Here is a 12,971-nt window from a genome sequence, read left to right as displayed (position 1 = left end):
TCAATCACGTTGCATTTGAACTGCTTAAGTCAACTAAATCAAGTCAAGCTTAACTCTCCACGCAATTTAATTTTAAATCTAATTTAAATAAAGTATTAAATTAAGAGGTTTGAAAGTTGACTTGCTAGAAAAAATTTAATAACAGTGTCAAATAATTTTCTATAAACTAAATATTTTTTGTAAGCTAATTTTATTTATTTATTTAACCTGCACTTTAACTAGTCATATACTAAATTATACACATTCGATTTGAATTCACTAATTAAGATTCAATGAGTATAGAATTCATATTTCTAAATCATGCAATTCAATAAAATTCTCATACACAGATATGTGATGGCTAAATCTGCTTTTCTCTCAGAATTAGGAAGCAAAATAGCAGAACTTTCAATGCCTCACTATCACGTAGATATGTACATAGCGCAGCTCAGTAAAGCACAGGTTTGCACATCTGGCACTCCGACCATTAATAACTAACTGCACTTGTTATACAACTGTTTTTGTGTTTGCTGTGTAACAAATAGAGTAAAATATTTGATAACAAATAAAATTATGTTTTGTTTTATACTACAAGACCACTAAAAAATTGATGTTAAAATATAGTTTTTGTAAAACAGTTTTTACATATTTTTTTAACTGAATTTTATAAAATTATGTTTGCTTTTTGAAAAAATTTAATTTTTTTTTTACTTTAATTTAATATTTTATGTGTTTTCATATCATTTTAATACGATGATATCAAAAATTATTTTTAAAAAATAAAAAAAATTATTTTAATATATTTATAAGTAAAAAACACTTTAAAAAACAACTACAATCATACTTCCAAGCACAACTACCAAACATTTTTTATATATTTTTTACTATAAATAAACTTCAACTATTATTTTTATTAACTACATATCTAAATCCAACTAGCTATTCCTATCTAACTTGTTTTAAACTTATTTTTTTAAAATCACAACCATAAAAACCACCTCAAAAACAAACACACTCAAACCTTTTTAAATCAACAGCAACCTTTTTAAATCAACAGAAGCAAACATTGAAACAACTAGACAGTAAAGGATGACAGACAGCACCACGATGTTTTTCAAGGACTGCACTCGTGTGTTTAACACAACACACTCGATCCCACAAAAATTACGGGCTGCAGAACATTTCCTATTTTGACGACAGGGGAACAGCTAGTGTCTGATGATACCTACAAACATAATCGAATATAGTTCAGCCATTTTCGTGTTTATTTCTTACCATAAGCCAATTCCTTCTCACAATCAAAGATCATAAAGAACGAAACCCCAAAAAGAAGGGGCGCAGAGATTTTCGCAAAACAGAAGAACTCTTTCTTTGTCAGGACCTAACAAACAAGTTGCCACCCAGGGTCACAGGCGATATCATGAATTACAAAATGTACCCTTTCAATCTTTAGTTTTATGCTTCGGATTAGATGTCCATAAAATGGAAACGAAACATTGGCATGATATAAAGTACAGCTAATGTTACAACATCAAGTACAAGAAATTCCATGTTTAGGAGTTGCCTCTGTGGCTACCGTCGCCGGGTTTCCATGTAGTTTGTTATGTCTGAGTGGCATGTCCAGGAAACCAGGGGAGTCCCTGTTGAAGGCATTGTTTTGTTTCTGGAAGTGGAACAATAGGCCCCAAAAAGATTCGCCACAAGTCAAGTATTATTGTAACCAACATTGCAGCACCCAGGGAATCAACAGCCACTCTTGGTAACTCCCATAGATCACCAGGTTTCTCATCAATCCTGTAAGATTATTCAATTCCCCACACAAGAGTTAAAGATCTTCAGCATGGGAGAAAACTAGAAGCCGTAATGATTCTTTTGATCCAACCACATTTATAAAATCACTTCATTTATCTCATATTCTATGATTCTTCTAATCTGATGTTCTTTAATCATCTTGTTTTTCAGATAAGATGAGTGTTTGAAAGAAACAATGCATTGCAATTTTCTAAAACAATAAATACATCACAAATGAGTCACGAGAACATGCTAGTGCTTACATACAAGCACAATGTAAGAGTAGTTTACAAAATGCACTGTGAGCTGAAGCATATCAATATGTGAAATATCACTCAACAGAAAACAATTACTACACGATTAGCATGTTTGCATTACCCATTATCAAGCATATACCAAAGCAGAAATATAGTTTGTAGACCAACACAAATAACCAAAACTAACTGAAGGCTGGCTGCTTACCTCAGAAACATTGGGAAGCTTACAAAGAAGTAGATGGCATAAAACAAGGAACCTACTGTGTACATTGAAGCCCGGTCCACAAACTCATAGTAAGGGAACTGCACATTTCCAAAAACACATCATTATCACCACTTTAATTCACAAATTAGTAACCAGTTGCTACGCCACGACTGCAACACTAGCAATCAATTGACAGTAACATAAAAAAATGTCATGACTTCTGCAGCACAAAAGGGATCGTGAGACAGAATTGCACAAATGTGAATTACAAATTACAACCTTGTAGATTAAGCTAAGGTATGAGTATGACAGTTGAAATCATCAGCTTTTCCAGTAAATTATACCATTAGCTTTTTATAGGGCCAGTTCACACATCATGGAGTCTGATAATTTAATGATACAGCATCTAAAGTTCTGAAATGTCACAAAACCATTCAGAACCAAAACATCTGCTTATGAACAGATAGCAGACTTGACTTAATACCATTCAAATTGGAGTCAGCTTCCAAAGACAGCTAGAAAGGGCCTCAGTGGAGCAGGCATCTAAGTTATGAACTGCCACAAACTCATCAGAACCAGAATTTTCACTTGGGAACATAATGGCTTCTTAAAGCTGAACCAGAGGCTACCTAATGTTGAACTAGCTTCTGAATAGCATTGAAGAAGGCTCCATAGAAAGTACCATAATATGATTAAGAAAGACAATCCTGAATATTCAACAATTTAAAACAGAGTGCCACTTTATCTTGCCTTAAATGTTCATTAGCCAGCATTGTAAGTTATTTATGCATGGTTAAACAAACATATTGAAAATAACAATAGACACAGAATCGTTTTACCACCCACATTAGAAACAGCTAAAGTCTCCAGGTATGCTATGAAGTATGAAAGAGCCAAAATCCATGCACCCTCAGCAGCCCATCGAAGAGAATCTGGCAAGTCAGCAACAGCATGCCGTAGTCTGCGAATTGTTATGTTTGAGGTAACGTGATAAAACAGGAAGCAAACATGTGTCAGAAGGAAGGTTGTATGTGGTACCTACAGAGAATAATGGATGAAAGTCAGCAGATTGTACAGTAAGTGGATCAATAAAAACTTTTTGCTTTGTGGCTTACATTATTCATCTTCCAAGATGGAAATGTATAAGAAGCTCCCAAAACTGTGAAAAAATAGTGGGTCCAGAAGTAATTTCCAACATAGCTAAAAATGATTATCCATAGACTGGCCTGTCAAAACATCAAGTTTAGAGTTTAGGCTAAGAACCTTGAACCTCCTTTCAAGTCAAGCTTTATAAAAACCAGATACAAATACAACTGGATTTCTGCGATAGCCAGCATTTAAAATGTAATGTGAACATAAGGGTGGAGTCCAAGTTCACATCCATCAACAGATTTCCACACATGTTGTAAAGCTGGTGAAAATTTCACCAGAATATTCAAAAGCAAAGAGAATGGAGGAAAATGTTACAACAAAACAGTAGATACGCACCATCAATTGTCAACGGATACCTCCCCATGAAATGTTATACAGCATATTAGCAGCTCAAACAATCTCTGGTCAGTATTCATGTTTTAGAATCTGCCCTCAAACCATATTATTAACCAAACATAGAATCACATTAAAAAATTCATCCTCAAGGTTGCAAGGGACTTCAAATCCCATTCAGCTTTATGGGGCAAACTTATGAAGTTTGAATTCACAATGCCCTACAATCTAGGAAGGTGAAACCTCATAGTGTTTTATTCACCAGCTACAACAGGCTATCTCACCAAAAGACAGGTGAAGGTTAACACTAGAATGCCATTCTACAAGTTCAGAGAGAGTGATTTGAGTATACATAGCCTAATTAACAGGAAGAAGCTAAACAAAATCTGCATAAACATATGAAATTCAACAGAAAGTAGCGGAGGGGTTAGAAATATCCACAGAATGGGGATGCAGAAAAAAAATGAAAAAGAGGACTTTTCTGAAATAGTTACAAAATGGAAGAAGTAGAGGGGGGTGTTAGGAATATCCAAAGAAATTGGATAAAAGTACGTGTAACATACTTTTTCAGAACAATTATAAATGAAGAAAAAAACAGCGAGAAAGAAGCATTATAAAATAAATTAAGAACCAAGATATCAGGTTTCATATTTGATAATCATAATTGAAACGTTATAGTGAGCACTTACCTTGACCCAATAACAGTCCTTCCAACACAATTTGCTATCAGCCTGCAAAAGCGCTCTAAATCTATATTATTTTTTGAAAAGGAAAAACCAATGGTATAGAATGGAGATGCAAAAAGAAAAAAGAAAAAAGAGATGAATAAAATACATGAAACCTTCAGACAGGATTATAAAAACATTTGAAGGAAGAAAAAGATACAAAAATGGAAGTAATATACTTAAGAAATTTACCTTACCGACAAACATCATTGGTATCAAGAAAGAAGGAACAGCTGAGATCAAACCCAGGAGCAAGTATTCCAATTCTGTAAAGCTCTGCCAGCAACAACAATTATACTTTTACAATAATGTTACTTCAACTGGGTTGTGGATCATAAGCTTATTTGTGCATCAAAGTGAGAATGATCAAAAGGAGAAAAAAAATGAAAAATCCATCACCAAACTAGTCAAGCTTATGCAAAATCTGATTAAGCTCAGCTCAGCTCAGCTCAGCTCAATTAAGCTTTAAAGCAGACAAATTGGCTTCACCTACGCAGATTCAATTAAATTATATATGCAAAATTTGATTGAGATCAATAAAAAAAACCCTCAAAATGTATCAGAAGTTGTACTGACTACTCAGCTATAATCAAAATCTTATCTTGTAAAACCTTTCAAAAACTAGTACAGATCCTATTCTGGAGCCTACACAATTGTGTCCAAAGTAGCTTATTTTTCTCATTTCATGAAAAATTAACATAAACCCAACTACTAACACTCATCTCCGATCAATTCAAAACTTTTTACTTCAGTTTTCTCATCACCAACAACTCAGTTAAGAGCCCATCACTTAAACAGCAGTAGCCTTGCTTAAAACTGTCTGAAACCGCAATTTCCTATAATTCTCTCAAGATCCAAGAGCAGAACAAGAGGAGCTAAATTGATTACCTCGTACAGCTTGCAAGGAATCACAATTCCCAAACAAAGAGTGAGCCAAAAAGGAGTATAACAAAGAAAGAAAATCTCTCCCCATCTTTTACTAGGGTCTGGAGCCAACCATAAACTGGGGCTGGGACTAGAACTAGAACTATCTGATGATTCTTTACCTGTGTATAGACAAATAACAATTTCAATCAGTGACAACACAATTACCATCGTTACAAAAGAAATGAAGCTTGAAGAGGATTCTTCGGACTTACCACCCATTTTCTGAACCTGGGTCTAAAACGATGGGCGATTTTCGTGCTCTGCGATCTGGGTTCTTGAGAGTGGACTCTGAGAGTGAAGGAGCTGCAATTTATTCACTGTTACTGCCAGAATGGATTTTGCTTCCTTCGGCCATGATCACACTATTTTTTAAGTGACGTAATACGAAATATAGTATAAAATATATATATATATATATATATATATATATATTTGATGGTGTTATAATTATGAATAAATATTAAAAAAATAAAATTAATAAAAATAATTTTAGAAAAAATTATAATAAAAAATAAAATATAAAAAAAAATGTAAGGAAATATTATAACAATCCATAGTATTTTGTGATAAAAGCTATAATATTTACCCCTACATAATTTAACTTTATTTGTAATTACTTGAATTATAATTTTTAATTAATTTAATATTAAAAAAATCAAATCGACAAAGATAATTTAAAAAAATATATAAAAAATAAAAATAAAAATAAAAAAACAATGCAAGGAAAACATTGTAGCAATTCACAATAATTTATGAAAAAAGCTACAATATTTTTCCTATATATTGTAATTGTAATTCTCAACCAACTTAATATTAAAAAATAAAATTAGCAAGGATAATTTTGAAAAAAAATATAAAAAAACAAAAATAACAAAAACAAAATCATGTGTAGGAATATTGTAGTAATCCACAATGTTTTAAATAAAAAAAATTACAAAACTAAATTCTCAACCACCTCCATATTAAAAAAAAAATTGACAAATATAATTTTGAACAAGATCATAAAAAAACAGGAAAAAAGCCATGTGGAGAAACACTACAGCAATATACAATGTTTTATGAGAAAAGTTACCATTTTAATTCTTAACTAACTCAATATTAAAAAAAAATACAAATAATTTTGAAAAAAAATCATAACAAAACTATGCGAAGAAACACTATAGCAATTCACAGTGTTTTAAAAAAAATTACAAATCTAAATTCTTGACCAACTCAATATTAAAAAATAAAATCAACAAAGATAATTTTATACAAAAAAAAATAAAAACAAGATTAGGGAAAAAAAATCAAAAAATAAATTTGACAAGCAATTTTAAAAAAAAAAATCATAACAAAAAAATTATATGGAGAAACACTGTAGTAATTCACAGTATTTTAAAGAAAAAAATTACAAAGTTAAATTCTTAACCAGCTTAATATTAAAAAATAAAATCAACAAAAATAATTTTGTAAAAAATAAAAATGAAAAATAAAACAAAAAAATTGAAAATTTTTTTTGAAAAAAAGAATAAAAACTAGAAAAAAAAAAACAGAAAAAAAAGTACAATGCTTTCTTATATATTTTAAAATATTACTTAACTAGTCTCGTATATACTGTACAAGCTTGTAAATTATATTTTAATATTTTAACTAATTTAAAAGATTTAGTTGAATAAAATTTGGTAATTTAATTTTTATATTGTAATATTTAATATCATGCATATTTTTATTTCTGAGTTTAAATATATTGGATAAATATGTTTAATTTTGATAAATAAAAAATGTAAACATGAAATCAATTATTTATATCACCTAAAAATAAAATAAAATAATTGAAAAAAAAGGTAAAGATCGACCATGAAAAGACGTCCGGACAATCTATATTGGAACTGTGCTTAATCTTAATAAATGAGTCCAGAGCTATTGATTAAAAAAAACTTTATTATTCTTTATTTGATAGTTTTTTTTTAATTCTTCATCAACGTAATTCTAAATGTTAATCATTAATGAGTTGTCTTGGGTATAATGTTTGATATTATAATAATTATTATTTTTAAAAGTGATTTTTGTTTGAAAATAATATTTTTATTATTTTTTAAAATTGTTTTTATATCAATATGTTAAAAGGATCCAAAAACATTAAAAAAATCAATTTAAAGAAAAAAAAATCAAAATTAGATCAAACAAGGTTTATACCATAAAAACAAACACACCCTAATACTAATGGCCACGAACTGCAGGATGTAAGTCATGTTTCCCAACCCTTGCTCGGGGTGTAGGGATCTAATTTGGTGCATGTAAACTAACTCAAAATAAATTGTATATTTTTAAAAAGTAATTCTAAATATTAATTTTCATTATTAAAAATCTAATATAAATTAATATAGGAAAATAAAAGATTAAGTGATGAATTATTTGATGTGTCAATGTTACTTTGAAAGATTAAAAAAAAAAAACTACATGAAAAGAAATAAAAATCACATTTTTTGTATGTGTTGATTTGTTGAAGAACCATGATCGATTTTGAAGTAAGGAATAATTAATCAAAAGTAATATATATTTAAAGATGATAAATTATTAACCATAAAATCTTTGTTATTATGCAGAATTTTTTTTATTCTTAATGTTAGTATATATTCAGTGTTGACTTTTTAAAAGAAAAAATTGATGTTATATCAACTATGTTTCTGTGTTATTGTCCTTAAATCCTTAAAAACTATGTTTCTTATATTAATTAATCATCGACTATCAAACCTCTATTATTCTATAAAAAAATGGTAATCAATATTATTTTTTGTGAGGTTGCATGAATAATTATTATGATTGTTTTCTATATTAATTTCTAATAAATAAATAAGAAAATAAAAACTAAAACAATAATTATCTTTTTTATGCTATATGAAAAATAAAAAAAAATATAAAGAAAAATTGATATAAAAATAATATATTAAAAAAAATAATTAGAAAAAACTAGAACAATGCCCTGGGCTGGCAAAGCGCAGCCCAATGACATAAAAGAGGTTGAAGGAAAGGTAATGACGTGGCATCCAATCGCCTTTCCCCCCAATTCATGCAATCAAAAAGTTGTTAAAATTTGAAAATTAATAGCTAAATACCAGATAAATAGTTTTAAAGCCCGGATTAGTTTAAAGTTCAGATTTTAGATTTTAACCGGATTAATGGATCATTTAAATTAAATTTTTTTTTAAAAAATAAAATAATGATAGTTTAGTAAAAAAAATCAATAAGTTACAACTAAGTTTTTAATTAGATTTTACTGGGTCAGCTAGGTCATCTTAATTTTTTTTTTCTATTTATTATTAAACCTGGTCTAATTTTAGCTACTAGTGGTTCAAATCTCAAATCAACCCATCATACCAAACCAAATTTTAAAATTATGCTTGGGACATTGTTTTAGCCCTTACGTCCATTTTCTCGTTGAATTGATTCAAAAACATCCTAGAGTCATCAAAAACTTTAGAAATCATGTTAAACGTTGAAAACATACCCAAATCAATCTAATAATATGAGAATATTGAATCAAATTCAAAAATCCAATTTTCTTTTTAGATTTTCTTTTTAATAAAAATGACTTATTGAATGCATGAGAGATTCATCCAGTTATTGATATTTTTTTTTTATAAAAAAAAAGACTATTATTCATAGCAATATATAAAAGCAAAAACTTCATAAAATTTTTGATTGATTATTATATCCTTAATATATTGGGTATGGAGACAAGGAAGAGACCCATTCTCTATAAGAGAATAGGAACACAGAAGGGAGCAAATACAATTGTGATAGATTCCTTGTCTTCACTTTGGAGTGAGAAATGCAGCTGGATCACGACTTTTTAGTTTTTTAAAAATAAAAAATATATTATTTTTATATATTTTTAAATAAAAATTATTTTTTAAAAATTATTACACTAACTTTTTCACTGATGGAAAGGACCTGTCACTCCGAATAAAGCGGTCAGCTATAGGCTACTTAACTTTCTTAATACTGTTCATTCAATGGTATTTTCTTTGAACACGTGTTTTTTTAACATATTTTTATTAGAATATATAAATTAATGGGATGACTCTTGAAAATGAATATCCGTTTATTTTTATATTTAAAAAATATTTTTTTTATATTTTTTTATATTTTTTTATCATTTTAATGTGCTGATATTTAAAATATTTTTTTAAAATATTTAAAAAAAAACAATTAATACCATACTTTCAATCAACTTTTTTTAATTTTTTTTTAAAACTATTTTGGGTATTTTATTAAAATTTACTGGTCATAAAACCTTAAAAAACATAAAATAAGTGTTTTAATCACCCCTAACATATATGTATTATATTATTAGCACCTTATATTGTTTACAAAAAATTTAAAATGCTCGATAAGAACCTAATAATACTAAAATGTGAAAATAATAAAACTACATTAAAAGTCATCAAATTATTAATTTGGATTCTTGTTTTGTATAATTTTTTTTAGAAGACAAGAAAAAAACAAAGAAGAAAAGAGAGGAATTATTGAGTTATAATTCATTTAAATTTGTTGGCAAAATGTATATCGGGAATTTAATCGAAAAATACTAATATGTCAAATTTTTTTATCAAATTATTAATAAATTTATTTTTTATTTTCTCTATTCTATGGGGAAATCCATAAAAAAATGACTAACAAAATATATTCCACTCCTATTTACATTAGAAATTATCCATGAAAATTACTGTCTATTAATTTTCTAGTAGTGGATATATACAGTGAATCCAACATCTCTTTTAGATTTTTTTTAATGCGACTATAACTTGAATTGTAACGTAATAATAATGTCATCGTGATGTTACCAGTTAAATTTATGGAAGTGTACAGTTTTTGAAATTTACGTGATCCAGCGCTTTGTCGTAGAACAATCAATATATATATATATATATATATATATATATATATATATATATATGTTATGATCTGGAAGCAGGGCAGTGCTGAGCAATGCTGCAGTGATTCCCCACTGTCTTCGCTGCATCCTGCACCAAGCCATGGAAGAGTTTAGAATCCGCTCCATGTTTCCTTGCTCGACATGGGATGCATGAGATATGCGTATCTCTGATGGGACAAGAAAAAAATGACCAGAAGCACTGAAAAGTGTTGCGGAATAAAATAGAGATAGTATTTAATTATAGATTTTAAATAATAACCTTTTTTTATTTGCTCTCTCTCTTCCTCGCAAAAACTCTTATCTTACACCTCAATTTGAGCGGACGTTAGCTATTTTTTTATTATTAATATGACTACGTGTATCAGTGTATTTTGATTAATTTTATGAATTATAAAATTAATAATTATATAAATTTTTAATAATTATAAAAAAAACTTGAATTCATAATTATTAAAAAAAAATACAAGATTTGATCCGTTAAGTTATTTTTTAAAAAAATATTAGTTATTAATATTTTTGTTTCTATGGATGGGATTTTTCTTGTTCATTTGTATATTTTCTACTATAATAGTTTAAATCTAATTTCTAAATACAATTCTCTCTCTGGGTTTTATGTCACTATATTTGGGAAATATGGTCATAAAAATAAGAATTTTGAGATTTTATCTTGTTTTTTTTTAAAGGAATTTATATTCGTTGACATTATTAGTAGACCACGAATTTTCATCAATGAGGTATGATATCTATGATAGCAAGAGATTTGTTTGGTTATGTGTTTTTTTTGGAAGAAAATTAGTCCTAATTTAGTAAATCCTTGTTTGTTAGTGAATTTTCTTTTTTGCATCTTTTTTTTAATAGAGTATTTTTTTTTGTATGATTTGATATTAATAAAATTATTGTCTGTTTTTTTTAATGAGGTATATAGAAGTGTTCTGCTGATGGAATCTTTTCTTTTAAGGAGGTGTGTGTTTTTTTTTTTTTTTTTAGTTTAACGTGGGTGTCTGGGTCAGCTTGCGCGCACCTCGACTAATCTCACGGACCCTGAAGTTAACGACCATGTAAGCCTCTAGTGGTCATCATATGAGCAACCTAGGGCTCGAACCTGAAATCACAGAGGGAGCAAACCTCTTGGTCTCAAGCTTTTACCACTAGATCACCACCTAGATGGTCAAGGAGGTGTGTGTTTTTATAGAGTGGGCAACGATGCAAGGGGCAAGTGATGGAGCTTTGAGTTTTCCTATATATTCGCCGCTCAACAGTAGAGCAAAATTTGAGGAATAACTTAACCAAATTTATTTGAATTTATTTTTTTAATGATTATAAATATAAATGTTTTTAGAGTTATTAAAGGTTTATATAATCATTGAATTTTAAAATTTGTAAAAAATTAATCAAGATATATATAAATTAACTAAATACTCATTAATTAAAAAATAAAAATGTAGGGTCTGCTGCCTGAATAGCCACGAAAAGTGAAAAGGATAAGATTTTGCAAAGAGGAAAGTGGGACAATGAAAGGAAGGAGAAAAATGATATAAAAAAAATACATGTTTTTTTTTTTATGAATTATGCAAGTCAAAGACTCAAAAATCCGGTGAGCAACGCATTAGATATTTACTAAGCGTAGGTTCTTGCCCCAAGACGTTGGTCTCTATGGTAAAAGTTGAGCTTGAGAAGCTCTGTCATCACTAGGATCTATTATTGAACCACAAAGCAACAAGCAATGTTTCAAATCTCGTTTCTTGTTGATTTTTCTCGTTTTATATTGTTTTATGAAGATTGTTTTTAAAATATTTCTTTATTTTAAAATTATATTTTATTTTAAAAAATTATATTCATTTGGCATTACTAGAAAACCGAGAATTTTCACACACACACACACACACACCACACACACACACACACACATATATATACATCATCTAATCATATATGATGGCATAAAATTATTGCAGTGGATGACACCTTATTTATCTAGGCAAACTAAGTGTCGTCCACTGTATGTGTTTTTTTAAAATATTCAGGAGAACCTAACATCCTAAGCCATGCACATTTGCATGTTTTAATTGTGAATCTTTTATGCATTCTCTCAAATTAATTATTCCTTTATTTTCATATACAATCACATAAAAATCATGAATACTTATTTTTTTTTATTGAAACTTATTTATTAAAATTATAATAATTTTTTATTCCCAAAATTATGAATAAGAAAATGTGTTTTTGTAAAAAAAAAACATAAATACATAAAAAGAGAGTTTTAATTGAAGACAATTTTTGCAAAAAAATCACAAGGAAAAACTATTTGCCTAAGACAATGGTATTTCGACAGTTTCTTGAAAGAAAAAAAATGTTTTTCATGCCAAAGACATGATGTTCTCTATTCTTATCATAAAAACAATTTATCCTTCATGTATTTGATTGAACTTTCTATGTAAATAAAGTAAAATAGATTATGCAGACACACTACATTTTCATTTTTAGATAATTTTTTTTAAAAAAACACTATCATTTTCATTTTTAGATTAAAAAAATTAAAGAAATACAATCATTTTTTTTTCCATATGCTCCTTCAATGTGTTGATAGATTAAAATAGAAACCCGTAATATGTCACCAACAATGACAATAGTTAAATCACTAAAATGAAATACTAACTAGTTAATAAGACAAGTGAGGAGGAGAA

General features: G+C 28.4%; 1 protein-coding gene across 2 annotated transcripts; it reads right to left on the bottom strand.

Annotated features, from left to right (window-relative positions):
- Positions 1 to 1,323: 1,323 nt before the first annotated feature.
- LOC118057574 (cycloeucalenol cycloisomerase) lies at positions 1,324 to 5,738 on the bottom strand. 2 transcript variants are annotated; one of them, XM_035070194.2, is made up of 8 exons: positions 5,582 to 5,738; positions 5,331 to 5,488; positions 4,635 to 4,718; positions 4,407 to 4,448; positions 3,348 to 3,458; positions 3,079 to 3,270; positions 2,233 to 2,330; positions 1,324 to 1,773 (listed from the first exon to the last, which is right to left on the bottom strand). In XM_035070194.2, exons 1-8 carry the CDS (start codon positions 5,586 to 5,588, stop codon positions 1,581 to 1,583), a joined length of 885 nt encoding a protein of 294 aa, XP_034926085.1. In that variant the 5' UTR covers positions 5,589 to 5,738; the 3' UTR covers positions 1,324 to 1,580. The 2 variants fall into 2 exon arrangements, with proteins under 2 accessions (XP_034926085.1, XP_034926086.1); XM_035070195.2 differs by having other exon boundaries at positions 4,407 to 4,461; positions 4,640 to 4,718.
- Between the last annotated feature and the right edge of the window lie 7,233 nt (positions 5,739 to 12,971).

This window comes from Populus alba, chromosome 15 (genome assembly GCF_005239225.2).
Source record: "Populus alba chromosome 15, ASM523922v2, whole genome shotgun sequence".
Classification (NCBI taxonomy): domain Eukaryota; kingdom Viridiplantae; phylum Streptophyta; class Magnoliopsida; order Malpighiales; family Salicaceae; genus Populus; species Populus alba.
This window is presented reverse-complemented; position numbering and strand designations above follow the sequence as displayed.

Coding starts and splice junctions, on each gene's coding strand:
- LOC118057574 (XM_035070194.2), bottom strand. Junction 3,459..4,406: donor AGGACTGTTATTGGGTCAAG/GTAAGTGCTCAC, acceptor ATGTTTTGACAG/GCCAGTCTATGGATAATCAT. Junction 3,271..3,347: donor CATCTTGGAAGATGAATAAT/GTAAGCCACAAA, acceptor TATTCTCTGTAG/GTACCACATACAACCTTCCT.